The 22,453-nt window shown below is 37.9% G+C and overlaps 1 protein-coding gene across 1 annotated transcript; it reads right to left on the reverse strand.

The window, feature by feature from the left end:
- Positions 1 to 473: 473 nt before the first annotated feature.
- Positions 474 to 19,021, reverse strand: frg1 (FSHD region gene 1). Its single transcript, XM_061984088.1, has 9 exons — positions 18,880 to 19,021; positions 15,806 to 15,873; positions 15,556 to 15,678; positions 9,740 to 9,797; positions 9,545 to 9,659; positions 5,928 to 6,032; positions 3,791 to 3,882; positions 845 to 955; positions 474 to 611 (listed from the first exon to the last, which is right to left on the reverse strand). The coding sequence occupies exons 1-9, from the start codon at positions 18,936 to 18,938 to the stop codon at positions 575 to 577; spliced, it is 768 nt and encodes a 255-aa protein (XP_061840072.1). The 5' UTR covers positions 18,939 to 19,021; the 3' UTR covers positions 474 to 574.
- Positions 19,022 to 22,453: the final 3,432 nt, after the last annotated feature.

Genomic DNA, 22,453 nt, shown 5'->3' on the forward strand with positions numbered 1-22,453 from the left:
CAAAAGAAAAGTAATGATAATATCTCCATGTTAAGAAACTCGACTGCAGCTCCGCCATGATCAGACACGCCCCCTTCCCATCCCCTCCCTCCTCCCACACACACACACACACACACACACACACACAGCGCCTCTTCCTTGTGACACAAGAGATTCAGAAGGACGACACCGCATCGCTCCAATAAAACACACTCAGATCTTCTGTTTCTAGCCGATACTACATCAAAAATAACGTAAAATAACGCAGTAACGCATCATGTAGTAACGGTAACTGAGTTACTGAATATTAAAAATAACGCGTTAGATTACTAGTTACCGCCTAAACTAACGGCGTTACAGTAACGCTGTTTATTAGAATTGTAATATTTTATAGTATATTGATTAACTCCTGATGGTAGATTTTAGCTGCTTCTTATATGGTGCAGTTTTAGTGGGTGACAAGCGGGATTTTTAATGCAGAAGAACTGAAGCCATGACCATGAAGAGTTTATTCAAAAATAAAATAAAAAAAATCAGGTGACTAAATATGGTCCATTCTACAAAAAAAACATTTACATAAAAGACAGCAAATTTTTCATTTGCAATATCTGTCTGCTTTCATTTTGCTCCTCCTGTAATGAAAAAAATGAGATATCACTGGCAAATTCTAAAATATTAACCACCATGAAGAAAAGTTAAAAGACAATAGTACTAAATTGGATATTAAAAACATATTTTTATAATAAAGTGCCGTCATACACCACTGCCAACTACAACATTCTTACTGTTACGTTATTGAATCTACAAAATGGGAGTTATCAGTGTTATATATAATATATATATTCATGTCAAATATAGAAAGCACCTGTCAAGCAAAGCCTCGTGGAACTTTCCGTCGAGCCTCGCTTTCTTCAGCTTGGACGACTCGTCCTCGTTCACCCTGAGACGTCGGTCCTGGAAACTCTGAAACTTCTTCCTGTATCACGTCACATTGGAAAAAACAAACATGACTCGACAAGACATGAACAGTTTACATAATAACCTGATTTGCAAGCCAACGATGGCTCTTCATTTTATTCTCCTTTAATTCTGGATCGTGTTAGTTTGTGTGGTGGCTTTGTTGCTAGGCAGAATTCTCAAAAGCACAGGCACATTTTTTTCAACAATAACTATTAGTGGTGTGTATGGAGGGTCAAATGGGACAGAATGAAATAATGACATAAATGTGTCATTCATTAATTGAAATTGTAATTAAATATATGAATGTGTTATAAATGGGTCATTAATTGAATGTAAAGTAATTTATTTTAAAAATGTATTATTTCTATATTTAATTATTAAAAAAACAATTAATTTAATGATTTAATTAGTGTAAATTCCAGACCATTAATTGCAACATTTTTCCTACACTTTGAACCCTGCGGCTTATAAAACACATGAAAAGACACTTAAATTGTATGCTATTGTTTGGGCTATGGCACCATATTTTGGACAAGTTTGCTCACTGCAGATGCTGCTGGGTTAACGCTGCAGTATTTCCTGCTGTTTAAAACTTTAAAGTAGAAGTGCCATTCTGTCTTCTAATCGTCCATAGCGTTTCTACTCGTATGGATTCTTCATTCATCACTCAAGCAACGTATGTAAGTTTAACAATGTAACTAAAACTGTTTATACTTACTAAACGGTCCCATGTGTGATGTCTGTAGGCCTGTTTTCATGCATATTTGTTGATGACTTCTATTTTGTTTGATCATCCGTTTCACTGCTGTGTTACAGACACCGTTTGGAAACAATTAAGGTATGTAAATGAACATTTACAGAATCTTTCTGTGTAAATATCTAATTTCTCAACATATATTCTGCGGCTTACAGTCCGGTGCGGCTAATATATGGAACCGTTTTTTTCCTAAAATTTAGTGGTAATTATTCAAGTATTTATTAAAATGTTTATTTCATGAACCGGTGCGGCAGCTTAATCTATTTTATCTGTCAAACTCAGTGGGCGGGTCTTAACAACTGATTGGTTAAACATAAAAGAGCACTAGTGGTCGATATGCCGGTCTGAAAGTGCGGATATAACAAAAATGAATGGAGCGCTGACACAGTTTCATGCAAAAAATAGTTAAATCGAGAAACAATTAAAACTAAATATATTAATTAAGTACGGTAGTGAAAACGTTAAATAGATTTAATTTTACATGAAATACATTGACACATTTAAGCATTTATCTAAAGATCTATTTTTTTTCATTCTGTCCCATTTGATCCTCCGCAAGTATGAAGCATGTTTAAAAAAAGAAACTATTTGTTTTCCCTGACTCAGTATACAAAGCATACTAAAAGCATTGCACCCGTTGTCCACATACATTTTGAGGAAATCTTCAGTAAATCGGTCATAAATGATATAAAATACAACTGCTATGTCCACATTTACTTGCTCATTGAAGTTTACATACCATATAATATACTGCAATAATTAGTTTGATTCAGAATCAAACTGTTGTAAAATGTTCATGCTTAATAATTAGAGATGTCCGATAATGGCTTTTTTGCCGATATTCCGATATCATCCAACTCTTAATTACCGATTCCGATATCAGCCGATACCGATACATACAGTCGTGCAATTAACACATTATTATGCCTAATTTTGTTGTAATGCCCCGCTGGATGCATTAAACAATGTAACAAGGTTTTCCAAAATAAATCAACTCAAGTTATGGAAAAAAAAATGCCAACATGGCACTGCCATATTTATTATTGAAGTCACAAAGTGCATTCTTTTTTTTTAACATGCCTCAAAACAGCAGCTTGGAATTTGGGACAGGCTCTCCCTGAGAGAGCATGAGGAGGTTGAGGTGGGCGGGGTTGAGGTGGGGGTAGGGGTTAGCGTGGGGTGTATATTGTAGCGTCCCAGAAGAGTTAGTGCTGCAAGGGGTTCTGGGTATTTGTTCCGTTGTGTTTATGTTGTGTTACGGATGTTCTCCCGAAATGTGTTTGTCATTCTTGTTTGGTGTGGGTTCACAGTGTTGCGCATATTTGTAACAGTGTTAAAGTTGTTTATACGGCCACCCTCAGTGTGACCTGTATGGTTGTTGACCAAGTATGCCTTGCTTTCACTTGTGTGTGTGAAAAGCTGTAGATAGTATGTGGCTGGGCCGGCACGCAAAGGCAGTGCCTTTAAGGTTTATTGGCGCTCTGTACTTCTCCCTAAGTCCTATACCACTCTGTACAGCGGAGTTTTAAAAAGTCATACATTTTACTTTTTGAAACCGATACCGATAATTTCCGATATCATATTTTAAAGCATTTATCGGCATCCCTATTAATAACTATATGTTGTGTTTTGATTTCCCTGACATTGTTAATGTTTTTTCATCTTAACAATATCTAGTCATGTGCTCATGTTGTCCTCCTTTACAATATGTGTGTCTTTCCCCAACACGAGGACCGCATCCTCCTATAAAGAACCGCAATGTGAAGCAAACGAGGCGTGCATAAAACGCAAGTGACGCTCCGTCATCCAGACTGATGAGCGGACGCTTTGAGGGCGTAATGGCGTGTTCGCTGATGCAGTTTTGGTGTCATCGATGCGTGTTGTGGGTGTGTGCTGACAGGATGCTGACATAATGGGAAGGAAATCAGCTTCTCCAAGGACAGACACACAACAGTGCAAGTTAAAAGTATTTCATACACTATCGCTCTCATCCGTCCCCATCAGAAAGCAGCTAACACGCAAAATGGAGATCATAAGTTCATAGTATTAAAGATTTTTTATAACAGAAAGGTATGGAGGAAGGAAAGTACGTACACATAATTGACCTCACAGGACTTGACGTTGCCTCGGTCCTCGTCGGCGATGTCGTCTTTATGCTTGACCTCCTGCTCCGCACACGACCTGATCTGCTCGCCATTCAGCACACAAACAGAGAAGTTGAATACAGACACCTGGCGGCTAGGTCACAAAGCCATATATACTGTATCTAGAGCAGTGGTTCTTAACCTTGTTGGAGGTACCGAACCCCACCAGTTTCATATGCATATTCACCGAACCCTTCTTTAGTGAAAAATAAAACGTTTTTTTTTTTTTTTTCAAATTCAAGACAAAGTTATATGCTTTTGGCAACACTTTAGTATGGGGAACATATTCTAAGTAACAAAGACTTAATTTAGAGTTTTTTGGTTAGGGTTATAATAAGGCCATGCCGAATAAGGCATTAATAAGTACTTAATAATGACTAGTTAAAGGGGAACATTATCACCAGACCTATGTAAGCGTCAATATATACCTTGATGTTGCAGAAAAAAGACCATATATTTTTTAACCGATTTCCGAACTCTAAATGGGTGAATTTTGGCGAATTAAACGCCTTTCTATTGTTCGCTCTCGGAGTGATGACGTCACGTTGTGACGTCACATCGGGAAGCAATCCGCCATTTTCTCAAACACCGAGTCAAATCAGCTCTGTTATTTTCCGTTTTTTCGACAGTTTTCCGTACCTTGGAGACATCATGCCTCGTCGGTGTGTTGTCGGAGGGTGTAACAACACGAACAGGGACGGATTCAAGTTGCACCAGTGGCCCAAAGATGCGAAAGTGGCAAGAAATTGGACGTTTGTTCCGCACACTTTACCGACGAAAGCTATGCTACGACAGAGATGGCAAGAATGTGTGGATATCCTGCGACACTCAAAGCAGATGCATTTCCAACGATAAAGTCAAAGAAATCTGCCGCCAGACCCCCATTGAATCTGCCGGAGTGTGTGAGCAATTCAGGGACAAAGGACCTCGGTAGCACGGCAAGCAATGGCGGCAGTTTGTTCCCGCAGACGAGCGAGCTAAACCCCCTGGATGTCTTGGCTCACACCGTCCCGAAGATGATCAAGAGAAGACCCTAGCTTCCCTGGCCTGCTGACATGAGGGTATGTCTACAGAATATATTAATTGATGAAAATTGGGCTGTCTGAGTGTGCACTCTCAAAGTGCATGTTGTTGCCAAATGTATTTCATATGCTGTAAACCTAGTTCATAGTTGTTAGTTTCCTTTAATGCCAAACAAACACATACCTATCGTCGGTTAGAAGGCGATCGCCAAATCCGTCCTCGCTTTCTCCCGTGTCGCTGGCTGTCGTGTCGTTTTCGTCGGTTTCGCTTGCATACGGTTCAAACCGATATGGCTCAATAGCTTCAGTTTCTTCTTCAATTTCATTTTCGCTACCTGCCTCCACACTACAACCATCTGTTTCAATACATGCGTAATCTGTTGAATCGTTTAAGCCGCTGAAATCCGAGTCTGAATCCGAGCTAATGTCGCTATAGCTTGCTGTTCTATGCGCCATGTTTGTTTGTGTTGGCATCACTATGTGACGTCACAGGAAAATGGACGGGTGTATATAACGATGGTTAAAATCAGGCACTTTGAAGCTTTTTTTAGGGATATTGCGTGATGGGTAAAATTTTGAAAAAAACTTCGAAAAATAAAATAAGCCACTGGGAACTGATTTTTAATGGTTTTAACCCTTCTGAAATTGTGATAATGTTCCCCTTTAAGAGCCAATATGTTACTAATTTTCATGTTAATAAGCAACTAATTAATGGTGAATATGCTCCCCATACTAAAGTGTTACCATGTTTTTTTACTGGTGCACAAAATGAACCGTGCATGAACTTCACCTTGTTCAAACAACAAAACCAACACAGTGCATAAACTCACAACAAATTACACACCTGCAAATCAGTCTGACTTCTGCTGTGGCCATATCCGTAATATGCCGATAGGGAAAAGTTTTTATTTACACGATGAGTCGGGTGTGTTTTGACCTCCGCCGAACCCCTGAGGCCGACTCACCGAACCCCTAGGGTTCGATCGAACCCAGGTTAAGAACCACTGATCTAGAGAGAGGCGGTGTGCAATCAAAAGATTAAAATGTGGTTATTTTTTTGGTCACCTTCAGCATTTCGCCGTCGCCCGCTGTCTTGCTCTTGGCCTCGATATCACCGCTCTCGCTGTAGGAGATGAAGCAGCTGTTGGAGGCCAAGAGCGCCATCTTGCTCTGCAAACACAGTAAGAAACAGCAGGTTAGCAGAACATTTAAGTTGTTGGATACTTTTGCTGTCCTGAATTCTAAAACGAACAACACGCTTACTTTAAAGTGCATCTGTTATGCAAAAAAAGGATGAGCCAGATGGTATATAAATAATAATAGAAGCATTTCCAAACGGGTTGGCTGCTGACGAACCTGGCAACACATTGCGTCATTCCCAGTTGAATTATTTTAGCTCTGTGTAACTTTTTTTTTTCTTTAGTGAATAAGCTAACCTAGCACTTTAGCTCACATGGCTATGCTAGTGTTGCAAACATCTTGTCCTACTCCATCAAAGGGAACTGCATTTTTCTTAATTTAATTTTGACCATCATTCCCAATCCCTAACTCGTAAATAAACGTAAATATAAGGCCGCTAACAATGGAGTCAACGAGATGTCCTCTATTACGCCCATGACACAGTAAAAACATCCAAAAAGCCCCAACAATCGTCCTATGTTGAGATGTATGTCATAATATGTATATTTGTTTTTCTTGAGCCTTTTTTCCTGGTCTCTAACTAACCCCCCACCCCCTGGTCTGTGCAATATGGCAATATCGACTTAAGATTTCCCCTCCTACATTTTAAAGAGACCAATGAATACAAATGACAGAGGTAATTCAAACAAACTTTGCTTTTAATTGATCAAAAACTAGTAGTTTGCAATGCATCTTACTTTTAGCAAAATTCTAATTGTATAATGTTGTTCTTTTTAGACCAGATATAAATAACTAACTTAAAATCTTCCTCTTATAGGCAATACTTATTCTTGAATAAAATATGTATCTAAACTAGGGCTGCAACAAACAAGTAATTTGATAATTGATTAATCTGTCGATTATTACTTCGATTAATCGATTAATAATCGGATAAAAGAAACAAACTACATTTCTATCCTTTCCAGTATTTTATTGGAAAAAAAAAACAGCATACTGGCACCATACTTATTTTGATTATTGTTTCTCAGCTGTTTGTAAATGTTTCAGTTTATAAATAAAGGTTTATAAAATAAAAAAATAAAAAGTAGCCTCTGCGCATGCGCATAGCATAGATCCAATGAATCGATGACTAAATTAATCGCCAACTATTTTTTTATAATCGATTTTAATGGATTTAATCGATTAGTTGATGCAGTCCTAATCTAAACAAAAATGTAGCATGTGGCACATTGCATGCAAATAAATAATAATCTCTAACATTGAGATTAATAAAGTGCAAACTTAATATTTCTGTCTTGAAAAAAATACTTCTGTTTACAAAAATGTAGCACTTCACATTGCATGTAAATAAATAAACTCCAATAAATCAATAAAGATACCAATAATCATTAAATAGTAATAAAAATCTATCAGATCAATAAAGTGCAAATTTAAAACGTATGTTTTGAATAAAATACTACTGTAAATAAAAATGCAGTATTCATAATCAAGTAAACATTGAGATCACTCAATATTTTAGTAATGGATAAACGCAGGCATGACCATGGAGTATCCTGCTCCTTGTAAGTGTGTATTGATGTTAAAGACAATGTACACTTCATTGCACATGTAATATAAAATCATATTGATGATTAAATGCCTTATAATTCCACGAGAGCAGCACATGTGCGCACACACTGTCTGTTTTGGAAGTGCACAGCGACAGCTTTAGTGATCGCCGTGCATTGTTCTTCTTTCTCATCCTACTGTACATAGTAGTACCTTCAGTAAATGATTTCACCACAGTAAGCTGCTTCTTAGGACTTAGTTTGTTTTGCTGCTGCCTTTTTAAAATAAACGTGCAGTCACTTGTTCCACGCCTGCTGCCGCAAATGTAAAGCACTGACAACACTTTTCTTTTCTTTGGACCAAAACTAGAGATGTCCGATAATGGCTTTTTGCCGATATCCGATTGTAGAAGCCTAAATGCTGTTTAAGTTAATTTACATTTTTATGGAAGGTGCTTTATGTTTATTCAGCCAAAATGGGACTATTTACTTTATTTGCATAATACGAAAATGTATATATTTGCATGCTTAATATAATTATAAGGTACACTTTATTTGTAATTATTACATTTGTCTAAATTTGATGACGTAACTGTTTGATTGCATATATGGCGGAAGGATCTGTGTGGTTGGTTGGTTTTTGGACACAAGGTATTATGGGTAATGGCAGTCAGGTGCGGGGGAATTGAGCCACACAGTTTTTTGACCTCACTCTTACTTTTTCTTACTCTTACTTTTTCCAACCCTTTATTACTGTAACAAACTCGTTTCATTTTGCCATTCATTTGTTCCCACATCGTTATTGTTTTATGTTTTTGAATTATTAAGTGACAAGTAAACTATACAAAACGAAGAGGAGCGTTTGGAGTTTTTGTTGTTGCCGCAGCAAGCGGAGCCAGGAGAAAGTAGAGGAGCGTCAAGCTAAAGGCTTTATTAGGAATCCACACCGATATTCCGATATTGTCCAACTCTTAATTACCGATTCCGATGTCAACCGATACCGATATATACAGTCGTGGAATTAACACATTATTATGCCTAATTTTGTTGTGATGCCCCGCTGGATGCATTAAACAATGTAACTTTACCATGAATTGAGGTGGGCGGGGTTTGGTGGTAGCGGGGGGTGTATATTGTAGCGTCCCGGAAGAGTTAGTGCTGCAAGGGGTTCTGGGTGTTTGTTCTGTTGTGTTTATGTTGTGTTACGGTGCGGATGTTCTCCTGAAATGTGTTTGTCATTCTTGTTTGGTGTGGGTTCACAGTGTGGCGCATATTTGTAACAGTGTTAAAGTTGTTTATACAGCCACCCTCAGTGTGACCTGTATGGCTGTTGATCAAGTATGCATTGCATTCACTTATGTGTGTGTATAAGCCGCATATGTTATGTGACTGGGCCGGCGCGCTGTTTGTATGGAGGAAAAGCGGACGTGACGACAGGTTGTAGAGGACGCTAAAGGCAGTGCCTTTAAGGCACGCCCCCAATATTGTTGTCCGGGTGGAAATCGGGAGAATGGTTGGCCCGGGAGATTTTCGGGAGGGGCACTGAAATTCGGGAGTCTCCCGGGAAAATTGGGAGGTTGAAACCAATACCGATAATTTCCGATATTACATTTTAAAGCATTTATCGGCCGATATTATCGTACATCTCTAGAACAAACCAGGCTTGTGGATCTCCGCTAAGGACGTAAGCGGGCGGGCAAGGGTTATGGAAGCTCATGGGGGCAAAAAAATATGCCGGAGCAAAAGGAGAAAATAAATTTTTTTTTTTTTTAGATCATCTGCAACAAAAAACTTGAATTTATCAATAAAAACAATACATAGCGCAGGCCTGCTCGACACACAAAACAACATGTTCCCAGTAAGGCTTACAAAAAGCACTTATAACTGTCTAAACTGCAGCATACACGGGACACGGTGTGAGACAGATTCAGTATTTGTGGAAAATACTACAATAATGTAAGTACTTTAAAACACGCATAAGAAAAACAAGCTCACTTCTTGAAAAACGGGCTCCCACTGCTCTCTGGCGCCGATGGCGTCCGAGCGGCCCACCACCAAACCGTCAGAGTTGAGCCCCAGGTACTTGCCGTAGCCGGACTTCAAGGCTATCCTGCAAAGATTGTGGATCACAAATATTCAGTAAAAGCCTGCAGCTATGTTTATGGTTTTGGTTTTGTACGTTTTTGTCACCTGTTGTCAGAGAGCTTGACCGCTGTGAACTGTTCGGGAGGGTCGGGTCCTTCATCGTCTGGGAAAAACAATTAAGCCAGTACATTATTTTTGAAATATTATGCTTTGATCTCTTAGTTACCTAGTTTTAAATATGGGCTCCACTAAACTAACACAAATCACCAAAATGATTCTCGAGCGCGGCCACCGCTGCTGCTCACTGCTCCCCTCAACTCCCAGGGGGTGGAACAAGAGGATGGGTCAAATGCAGAGGGTAATTTCACAACACCTAGTGTGTGTGTGACTATCAGTGGTACCGTACTTTAACTTTTTAACTGAACATGTTTTTCTCTTTAAGTCCACCAGCAACTAAGTGGGGCAGTAGTCCACCAGCAATTTTGTACTACACACTACTGCCACCTACAGCATTGGAGTGGAATAAAACTTGGGAAAAAAAATAATCAAAGAGACAAAATGATTTGTTGAGCGCCCCGAACTCTACATTTAGGGCTACTACAATTAATCAATTAAATTGATTGATTTGATTAAAAAAAAACTTTGATTTGTATTGTGTTCCCTCTATAATTTGTGTAATGGGTAAAATATGCCAAGATAGTTTTTGCACACATGAGAATGCTGCACCTGTTGGTGATGCAGGCCACTCTGCAGGTGATGTGGCCTGTGTGAGTGCCAAAAGAGATGGTTCAAAGAAGAAAGGAGAAGTTAGATAGAGCGCAGAGGACCCAAAGAAGGCGAGAGAGGTTTTGTGATCATTTAAAAGTGAAAAAGACAGACGTCGTGGTGGAATGTTTGCACTGTCAAACACAGCTGGCATTTCACAATAAAACTGACAAATGTGATGATAGAGGCACATTGCCAAAAAGCATCTTGCATTTTTAAGAGCAGCAAACAGCCAGAAACCAGGTAAAAGTACAGTGCATACGGAAAGTATTCACAGCGTATCACTTTTTCTACATTTTGTTATATTACAACCATATTCAAAAATGTAATATTCATTGTTGTCCTTGAAATTCGACACACAATACGAAAACGTTTTTTCATGAATTTAGCAATTAAAAAAAAAAAAAAAAAAAATCACATGTACCGTATTTCCGAACTATACGGCGCACCAGCATATAAGCCGCACCCACTAAATTTTAGAAGAAAAATAAATATGTTTCCATGTTTTAGCCACACCGGACTAAAGCTTCAGATGTATACGTTGTGAAATTTACACCTAAAGATTTTTAAATGTTTATTTATATACCTTAATTGTTTCGAAACATTGCTTGTAACAAGGTGGTAAAACGGATGATCAAACAAAACAGAAGTCGTCGTCGTCACGGACCTACTAGCTACAGAAGCTAACTCTCCAATCAGCTAAACAGACTCAATAACTCCACGGTGACTCATCCAAAAGACGGCGCCATAGCACAAACAATAACACACCTTTTCAGTGTCTCTGCTTGTGTTTTATGAAAACTATTAAACACAAAACATTATGGCCGTTAGTGAAGATGAATTAATAAATTAGCCACAGGGTCCTCGGAAGTAGTGTAGAATTTTGAGGACAAAAATGAACTTATTCCATTTTAGAATAAGGCTGTAACATAACAAAATGTGGAAAAAGTGAAGCGCTGTGAATAATTTTCATCACGAACGTTTGACTTGACAAATGTTTTATACAAACACGTGTGAGGACATGTTAGCATAATGCTAGCAAGTTGTTTGTCCAAAAGTCAACCACCCTTCTAAGTAATGCCTTCTCAAATCTGTTCAATAGTTTCTCACTCAATTCATCATACTTTATCAGAGTCTTTTTTGTTTAGTTTGGTTCTTTACCATCTACTACCTGGTTTTAGGCTACACAGTTTTTTGGTTAATATAAGTAATATGTTGTGATATTCCATTAGTAAAAGTGCAATTTCAATGTTATGTGAATTTATAAGAAGAGAAAATAAAGGTCATTGGAAAAATCCTTGTTATTTCGACTATTTTCCCTAAAAGATACATTGAGGCTAGACAGTGTGTTTTATTTGGTTACTCAATAATTCAAACAAATAGATAGATTACTCGAAAACTAAAATAATTGATAGCTGCAGCCCTGACTACAATAGAGTGCGGCTAACTATGAAATTCTGCACATGTAAAAACAGTGTGACTTAAAATGCAATTTTTTAAAGGGTAACAAATCCCGTATTGTTATTAAAATGTGCATAATTTTCGCCAATACCTGCTTTCTTGTTATTAATATTGCAAAGCCTCCTCTGGGCTCACAAAGGTCTCGTTCACTACCACCGCTCAGACATTAAGGCACTGCTTTGTGTTGCTTTTCAGTCATCATTCACTGAGCCGACCCGTATTCCTTCTTTATCATTAACTTTGCATTATTTTATTGTCGTGTTAACACTGTTTTACACTTGTAAAACTGCTAAGAAAGTAAAAATGTGACTTGAAACATTGCCAGTGCACTTAATAAAAGGTTTTACGAGGCAGATGAACAGAGTATTAACTCGGTGAGCGCGCGTGACCATTTGAAATATCTCATCTCTCTCCTTCTCCAAAGGCTGGCTCGTGTCCTCTTTCATCTCCCAGAAACAAGCTTATATGTCCACGCAGGGGATAAGGGGAGCCACTCGGGGAATTGGGGGTATTTCAATCTCCGCGGAGTGCTCGCTGCTTCTGATTGAACGTGGGCAGAATTAATTGTCGGGGAGAGTGCTCCTCTATTAAAACGAAGCGCTCCCTCGGATGTGCCCCGAGGCAGTGTGGAAAAAACGGCGGATACACTCGCCGTCCTTGCCCTCAACTCAACCCCTTTCCGTCGCTCTGACGTCTGCACTTACTGCTTACCACCGCCCCTCTCCACATGCCCCAGGTCTTAAACACAAAACTATATATTTTTAATCTCCTTCAAGTCACAGTTAAAAAAAAAACTATGGTAATAGTCAAATTTAAAATGTAGATGAGATTTTAAAAAAAGGTGTTCAAAAGGTGCATGGCGTTGCAATGTAATTAGACTTTGTCCTTTCTTGTGCGGCACGATTGTCATCAAAATACACCGGGGGAACAATTTTATCATATAACCTCTACAAAGGTGCCTCTGTTTGCATCCAATAAATAAAAAGCACCCAAAAGATGTCACTAGAATTTGAAGGTTGTAGCATACTTAGGGATGGGTACCTTTCACATTTGAACCAATACGGTGCTAATTCTCGGTAATTGGGAAACCGCACCAATTTTCAGTGCTTTTGTGTGTGTTAATAAATATGAATTGATGATAAAATCTCATTTTTTATTGGAACATTTAAAAATGAACCGAATATGATAAATTATGTACCGTATTTTTCGGATAATAAGTTACAGTTTTTTTCATAGTTTGGCAGGGGGTGTGATTTATACTCTGGAGCGACTTATGTGTGAAATTATTAACACATTACATAAAATATCAAATAACATTATTTATCTCATTCACCATCCTGTCCGGATTCAGAAAGGCTAGAATAATTGGAACTGCAACTGACGATGACTCTGACGTAAGCGACGTACCGATAGAAGAGGAAGCGGCGCATTGTCTACCTTTGGAGTTGGCAGAGTTGTTTAGAAGCGACACCGAGGAAGAAGATTTCATGGGATTTAGCGATTAGGAGTGACAGATTGTTTGGTAAACGTATAGCATGTTCTATATGTTATAGTTATTTGAATGACTCTTACCATAATATGTTACGTTAACATACCAGGCCCGTTCTCAGTTGGTTATTTATGCCTCATATAACGTACACTTATTCAGCCTGTTCACTATTATTAATTTCTTTAAATTGCCTTTCAAATGTCTATTCTTGGTGTTGGATTTTATCAAATAAATTCCCCCCAAAAATGCGACTTATATATGGTTTTTTCCTTCTTTATTATGCATTTTCGGCTGGTGCGACTTATACTCCGGAGCGACTTATAATCCGAAAAATACGGTAACTTGTTTTATTATTACATTTCTAAGTCAATTTCTTTGTTAGTGATAAAAATTGCAGCGATGCCTCGAGGAAGTTTGGCCATGTCCACTCTCAGTGCTGCTGGACTGATGGCCAAGTGTTAGTGTTGAGGATGTGACGATATGAACATTTTTATATAACGGTTATTTTAATCGCAATATTGTTGAATGTGCTCAAAAAGTACTTATACACACTAGGGCTGCAACTAACAATTCATTTGATAATCGATTAATCTGCGATTATTACTTAGATTAATCGATTAATAATCGGATAAAAGGGACAAACTACATTTCCATCCTTTCCAGTATTTTATTGAAAAAAAACCCAGCATACTGGCACCATACTTATTTTGATTATTGTTTCTCAGCTGTTTGTACATGTTGCAGTTAATAAATACATTTTTTATTTTTTATTTTTTAAATAAATAAGAAAATAAAAAATTGCCTCTGCGCATGCGCATAGCATAGATCCAACGAATCGATGACTAAATTAATCGCCAACTATTTTTATAATAGATTTTAATCGATTTAATCGATTAGTTGTTGCAGCCCTAATACACACACTGAAATACTCAGATTTTCTTAAATGACTGAAATAAATACACACTGTTAAAAAAGTCACTATTTTGCGGTATAGCTCGGTTGGTAGAGGGGCCGTGCCAGCAACTTGAGGGTTGCAGGTTCGATCCCCGCTTCCGCCATCCTAGTCACTGCCGTTGTGTCCTTGGGCAAGACACTTTACCCACCTGCTCCCAGTGCCACCCACACTGGTTTAAATGTAACTTAGATATTGGGTTTCACTATGTAAAGCGCTTTGAGTCACTTGAGAAAAAGCGCTATATAAATGTAATTCACTTTACTTCACTTCACATATTTTGTGTTTTGTATGCTTCACTGATAGTGTTATAGTTTTATTATTTAATCTACTTTAATGGCTATAAGTTTATTGTCTTAAATATGGGTTTGTACTGGAGCACTTTGACATTTATTTAAATGAAAAGGACGTTGCAAAAAAATATAATATTATTTATTATTTCTCGTGGGTGTTCCACTATTTGGTTGTCCTTGAACGCACCATAAACCACCTTCTTCTTGTCATTCTCAGCTCGATCATTCTGTGTTCTTGTAGGTTTCAATGTACACAATTGAATAGCTTAGTTGTTCAAACAGCAACGTGTTTCTATAAGTTTAGACTGAAGTATGTAATTTCTTATGGGGAATTAGGTTAATGCCTCCTTTTTTCATGTTAGCGTTCAAGCTAGTGACCCAGCTACAGTCAGTGCGTGAGTTTATCAAAGTGCAGTTATCAATCAAGGTTGTTTGATCATTTTACTTTAAAGTGGTAATTATTACTAACCATCAGAAGTTTTACTGTGATTATCATTAATACCGTTTATCGCTACATTCCGAGTTAGAGCCGACCGAGTCAGCAACTGGACATAACGCGTACTGTAACATGGCACTGTTTGATTTTATGTGATTTGGTAGGACCAGCGGGATTCAGTCGGTGCCAAAAAAGTACCGGGTTCGGTGCCCATCCCTAATGACATTGCATACTCGTTAGATTTAAACTACTTATTTTCCTCTTCTAACTGCAAGTAGTTTATTGATGAAAACACCGGCTTAGTGAACACATCTTTTGTTCAGCATGTTGTCAACATTTATTTCGCCTTATGGTGTGCTGGGCTATTTTATGGCCACTATTAAAGCTTTCACCAAAGTGCAACTTTGCAATATTCCGTATCTAGCAGCACTCTTAGGCTCGTTATTAACAACAGCAAAGCTACTTCCTGTTTACATTTGTGTGGCTAATCAGAGAAGAGACCGATCTCACGTGTTTTTCACTGACCTTTGTGTGGCGCGCCCACAGTGAAGAGACCAGTGTCCAAGGCGTGCATGTACGAGTTGTTGTGCATCTCTATGGCGACCATACCGTTGATATCGCCAAAATGCCGGACGGCCCACCAACCACCTGGTGGTTAAATAATCTGCATTAAAAACAAAACTGGATACTTTCTTAATTTTCCCTCTGGGATTATTCAAGTATTTCTGATTATGATTATGAAAGTAATGCATTAATAGGGATGGAGTGCACATACCAACAACATCAGGTTTGGCTTCATCATCTTCTCCTTTTCTCTTCCGGTCTTTGTGCTTCTTCTTTTTTCTGTTAATAGTACGACGGAAAAAGAGTGAGGACTTACACATTTAAAGATAGAGTTCACAACATCTTATTGATAATTGTATGTATGTATTGAATACCATAAAAAATACCACAAATAACAGCAGTTGAAGGTTTTTGCTAGGAGGGGCTGTTTGCGACCTTTATGTGGATGCCTAGAGAGCGCTAACTTTCTATTGTGTTTCAAGCATTGTATCCCACCCTCTTACAGTGTTCAGCACGTAATGACATAGCTACTGGTGCATTCCATTTGTAGTGGGAAGTCGGGATTTCAACTGGAACGCCTCTCGAGGTCGGATTTCCAACTGGGAAAGAGGGAGCATTCTCACCAACCCTGAGTTGGCTTCTGCTGAATGTAAACATTATAAGTAGAGATGTCCGATAATATCGGTCGATAAATGCCTTAAAATGTAATATCGGAAATTATCGGTATTAGTTTCAAAAAGTAAAATGTATGACTTTTTAAAACGCCGCTGTGTACACGGACGTAGGGAGAAGAACAGAGCGACAATAAACCTTAAAGGCACTGCCTTTGCGTGCCAGCCCAATCACTTAATATCTACGGCTTTTCACACACACAAGTGAATGCCATGCATACTTGGTCAACAGCCAAACAGGTCACACTGAGGGTGGCCGTATAAACAACTTTAACACTGTTACAAATATGCGCCACACTGTGAACCCACACCAAACAAGAATGACAAACACATTTCGAGAGAACATCCGCACCGTAACACAACATAAACACAACAGGACAAATACCCAGAACCCCTTGCACCACTAACTCTTCCGGGACGCTACAATATACACCCCCCCGCTACCTCCCCCCACCTCAACCCCGCCCATCTCAACCTCCTCATGCTCTCTCAGGGAGAGCATGTCCCAAATTCCAAGCTGCTGTTTTGAGGCATGTTAAAAAAAAAAAGCACTTTGTGACTTCAATCATAAATATGGCAGTGCCATGTTGGCATTTTTTTCCATAACTTGAGTTGATTTATTTTGGAAAACCTTGTTACATTGTTTAATGCAGTGGTTCTCAACCTTTTTTCAGTGATGTACCCCCTGTGAACATTTTTTTTAAATTCAAGTACCCCCTAATCAGAGCAAATCATTTTTGGTTGAAAAAAAGACATAAAGAAGTAAAATACAGCACTATGTCATCAGTTTCTGATTTATTAAATTGCATAACAGTGCAAAATATTGCTCATTTGTAGTGGTCTTTCTTGAACTACGGTATTTGGAAAAAAAGATATAAAAATAACTAGAAACTTGTTAAAAAATAAACAAGTGATTCAATTATAAATACAGATTTCTACACATAGAAGTAATCATCAACTTAAAGTGCCCTCTTTGGGGATTGTAATAAAGATCCATCTGGATTCATGAACTTAATTCTAAACATTTCTTCACAAAAAAAGAAATCTTTAACATCAATATATATGGAACATGTCCACAAAAAATCTAGCTGTCAACACTGAATATTGTATTGTTGCATTTCTTTTCACAGTTCTTTTTGACAGACATTTTAGTGACAAACCTGAGCTTGTGCTTCACTGAGTTTATGAACTTACATTCATATTTTGTTGAAGTATTATTCAATAAATATATTTATAAAGGATTTTTGAATTGTTGCTATTTTTAGAATATTTAAAAAATAATCTCACGTACCCCATGGCATACCTTCAAGTACCCCCAGGGGTACGTGTACCCCCATTTGAGAACCACTGGTTTAATGCATCCAGCGGGGCATCACAACAAAATTAGGCATAATAATGTGTTAATTCCAATTAAGAGTTGGACAATATCGGAATATCGGATATCAGCAAAAAAGACATTATCGGACATCTCTAATTATAAACTTTTATAATATCCATTATTAGCACTTCTGATTAGTTTTTGTCGTACTAAATCAGCCATATAAGATGTATTGTTGCACGTTTATATATGGTAATGTTACAGTAGTGTAAACTTATTTTTTTTCATATGGCATAACACATTCTACATCGCTAGCAGGTTGCAAAAAGAGTGCATATTTTCCCAGAAGTTGTTTGTCTTCAGACAAGGCAAGCGCAAAAATAGCTATGGCCATCTTAATTTCCATCCTCGAAACTGGAACACTGACAATACAGTCACTCTAAGGTTCGACTTCGTAACACGTGCATTAGCTTTTTATGTCGCCAACTAATGATAGCAATTTGGAGAGCTAACGTAAGCTATCATTGAATGTACTGTAAATTCTATCGTAACAATTTGTATTCAATATAATTGGATTATAATTGGATAATTCAATATAAAAGTTGGCATTTAAAAAATATCTTCTGTTGATCCACCAATGGTAAAATAAAATAGCCAGTGGTGAAAAATGTAACTGCGAGCAAGTTGCAAACGGTTCCCTTTAAATATACAGTATTTGTAGTTTTGGTACTTACATTTTAATTTTTTTGTCAATATTCCTGAAATTGAATCATACTTTAACTTCCGAAATGAAACACATGAGCCTGAAAATGCACAAAGTAATGTGCTTACCGATGTTAAACTAAAATGTACTTGTTAAATATTAAACTGTACATGTCTATCTGTGTTGGCCATGCGATGAGATCGCGACTTGTCCAGGGAGTACTCCACTTTCCGCCCGTTTGCAGCTGAGCACCCCTCGTGAGCCCGTAAGGGACAAGCGGTAGGAAATGGATGGATGGTCAGTTTGGATTTAGGAGTACCCTTAATTACGCCGTAGTTCATACAATAGTGCATTTTTTAAATAAATTAACAATGGCCCGGTTAAGACTGCAGTTGCCCTTAAATTGATTAAATGTTAACGTTTTTGCATTTATCTGGGAAACACTTACAATATATCAAAAAAGAGCAGTGTTTATGTACACCGTTCGATATTTAGCATTAGCTTTAGCGCAGCATGAAAAAAACTAGTTTACGAGTCACGGAAATAATTCTACCTTACACTAATTTATTTACCTCCTTAGGTGACACACTCACCCTTTATTTAAACCTTTTAGAACCAGTTTGGTGGATTTCACACTGGAATATTCCGCCATTGAGCAGCAAAATCTACTTGAGTTAACGTAGCGTCGTACCGGAAGCGGAAACGAGTTTAAAACAAACAAACTGGTAAACACTACGGTGGCCGTAGAGGGGCACTCATTGTTCGACGTCGATATTTTTTTATTAACAAACATGTACTTATTTTGACTTACTGTAATATAACTTTGCTTTCAAAAGGCAAACAGTACGAAATGTGACATTAATGTTCCCCTAAAAGTACACACAAATTTACTGAGTACAGTAAATGGTAGGTAGGTGACTCTCTCTAAATGTTTATGCTAATGTGAAATAATTAAAGAGGAATGGGCCAATTAAGGAATTGTGACTGGAGTTAATAAATCATTTGAGGACACAGTCAGGAATATATAACACACAAGTGTAAATAGAGCTTTGTGCTTGGTATTTTTTTTGTATTTTATGTATTTTTATCTATTTATCTATGTTCTTATGTTTTTATGTGGTATTATGAATTTGCACTAAATTAGTTTTTTGCTTACAATTTCGTTGTACAATGTACAATGACAATAAAGATACATTATATTCTATTCTAAATTGTAGAATTTAGCAGAAATAAAGTCAAAAAGTGATAGGGTTAAAGGGGAACATTATCACCAGACCAATGTAAGCGTCAATATATACCTTGATGTTGCAGAAAAAAGACCATATATTTTTTTAACCGATTTCCGAACTCTAAATGGGTGAATTTTGGCGAATTAAACGCCTTTCTATTATTCGCTCTCGGAGCGATGACGTCACATCGGGAAGCAATCCGCCATTTTCTCAAACACATTACAAACACCGAGTCAAATCAGCTCTGTTATTTTCCGTTTTTTCGACTGTTTTCCGTACCTTGGAGACATCATGCCTCGTCGGTGTGTTGTCGGAGGGTGTAACAACACGAACAGGGACGGATTCAAGTTGCACCAGTGGCCCAAAGATGCGAAAGGGGCAATAAATTGGACGTTTGTTCCGCACACTTTACCGACGAAAGCTATGCTACGACAGAGATGGCAAGAATGTGTGGATATCCTGCGACACTCAAAGCAGATGCATTTCTAACTGGACTGGACAGATCAGCTTTCAGAAGAAGAGAGCGGATGAGGGTATGTCTACAGAATATATTAATTGATGAAAACTGGGCTGTCTGCACTCTTAAAGTGCATGTTGTTGCCAAATGTATTTCATATGCTGCGATGAGGTGGCGACTTGTCCAGGGTGTACACCGCCTTCCGCCCGATTGTAGCTGAGATAGGCTCCAGCGCCCCCCGCGACCCCAAAGGGAATAAGCGGTAGAAAATGGATGGATGGATGCTGTAAACCTAGTTCATAGTTGTTAGTTTCCTTTAATGCCAAACAAACACATACCAATCGTTGGTTCGAAGGCGATCGCCGAATTCGTCCTCGCTTTCTCCCGTGTCGCTGGCTGTCGTGTCGTTTTCGTCGATTTCGCTTGCATACGGTTCAAACCGATATGGCTCAATAGCTTCAGTTTCTTCTTCAATTTCGTTTTCGCTACTTGCCTCCACACTACAACCATCCGTTTCAATACATGCGTAATCTGTTGAATCGCTTAAGCCGCTGAAATCCGAGTCTGAATCCGAGCTAATGTCGCTTTCCATTGCTGTTCTATCCGCCATGTTTGTTTGTATTGGCATCACTGTGTGACGTCACAGGAAAATGGACGGGTGTATATAACGATGGTTAAAATCAGGCACTTTGAAGCTTTTTTAAGGGATATTGCGTGATGGGTACAATTTTGAAAAAAACTTTGAAAAATAAAATAAGTCACTGGGAACTGATTTTTAATGGTTTTAACCCTTCTGAAATTGTGATAATGTTCCCCTTTAAAACTAGGAATGGGTACTGATTCCCCGTAACTGGGAATCGATGCCGTAACTAAACGGTACCAATGTTCGGTACTGTTTTGTGAGTTATTAAATCTTAATAATTTTAACAATTTTTGATAGTAAAATCCCTTTTTTTATTGCAACATTTAAAAATGAGCAGTTAGTATATCTTGTTTCTTGATCACACTTCTGAGTATCATTTGCAGGTATTACACTAAGTTGCAATTGCAAGTCCAAGACGTTAGATGGCAGTAGTGTATAGCTTATGGCAGAGTAGTGTATAAAAAGAGCATGGCCAACTAAGCAACCGGCGCCATTACTGCTACCGAGGACGTGTGCGGCTGTGCACGGATGCATGCAACTGCTGTCAATTTTTGACGTTAGTTTTTCTGATGAAATAAACCAATAATAATAATATACTCCAGCTCATAAAATTACCAGAAAACGCTTTTATTTTGAGAAAGTATAATTTTGCGGCCATATGTCCCGCACTGTGCTGCTACAATCCTGCATTGTTTTTTTTTTTTGATTGAAACTTTTATTAGTAGATTGCACAGTACAGTACATATTCCGTACAATTGACCACTAAATGGTAACACCACAATAAGTTTTTCAACTTGTTTAAGTCGGGGTCCACGTTAATCAATTCATGGTAGTTAATCAATTCATGGTAATCGGACTAAATGCAAAAAAATACACAAAATGACCAAAAAAAATAACTTATTACCCTCATTTTGCCAAAATCCTCATTAGCTTTGGACCAACAATTACAGAGAAATCGTGACTTGTGTGTGAATTATGTCAACTGTGGTGTCTGCTTTCAATGTATTTGTAATCTCTGTATGTATCACTCATTGTGCATTCCTCTAACTCATATTTCTTTATTGTAACATGCGAAGTGATTACGTGTATTTTGTACTTATTTCCCCATATTTCTGCACAATGACTCAGATATGGTAACACTGGCGAGCAGTAGAGAATATGAAGTGATTTTTGGTCCACAACATATTTTGCTTTATTCATTATTCACATATTTCTTGCCACTTTATGTTGTATATTTTTTATGACATTTCCAGTTATTTTTTTCATCTATTATTGCACCCAAAATTTGGTTTCTTTTACTCTTTCAATGTCCGTCTATTGGTATTGGTATTCTGCTGTTACCGAATTGCATTATTTTAGTTTTATTGATATTTAAAGATAGAAACCATCTCTTTAAATTTTTAATTTCTTCTTTTATTATTTGTATGAGCTGGGTGGAGCAGCCTCATACTGCAAAACAGGGCATTTTAACACATCGAAAAACCAACGAGGAAGCACCGCCAACACATCGGATTAGCTCTGAGTTGGTAGCAGTCATGGCGTACTTGAGTAACTGAGTGCCTTTTGACCAATCATTGAAGAGATTGCCTGAAACTGAGTTGGCCATACTCTCTTTATACTCTGGTTTATGGCAGGTGTTCTAAACCTCTTTGACTTTGGAGACCAACTTTTCCACTACATAAGTTTAACAGGATAAACCTTGTCAAAAGATATGAAACCCTGTGGTAATCACACAAATTATTATCAAGGCTTCGGACAGGCTGATTACAAAAACATAGTAAATACTAATCAAAAATACTGCAAAAGAAGGGACTAATTAAAACTAATGAAAAATCAAA

Source organism: Nerophis lumbriciformis, linkage group LG25 (genome assembly GCF_033978685.3).
Source record: "Nerophis lumbriciformis linkage group LG25, RoL_Nlum_v2.1, whole genome shotgun sequence".
In the NCBI taxonomy this organism is placed as follows: Eukaryota; Metazoa; Chordata; class Actinopteri; order Syngnathiformes; family Syngnathidae; genus Nerophis; species Nerophis lumbriciformis.

Excerpts from the sequence above, each read along its gene's own strand:
- frg1 (XM_061984088.1), bottom strand. The coding sequence starts at position 18,938 with ATGGCGGAATATTCCAGTGTGAAATCCACCAAACTGGTTCTAAAAGGT. Across the intron at positions 15,874-18,879 it reads CTAAAAGGTTTAAATAAAGG|AAAAAAGAAGAAGCACAAAG; the intron begins GTGAGTGTGTCA and ends TACTATTAACAG. Across the intron at positions 9,660-9,739 it reads GTCAAGCTCTCTGACAACAG|GATAGCCTTGAAGTCCGGCT; the intron begins GTGACAAAAACG and ends CAATCTTTGCAG.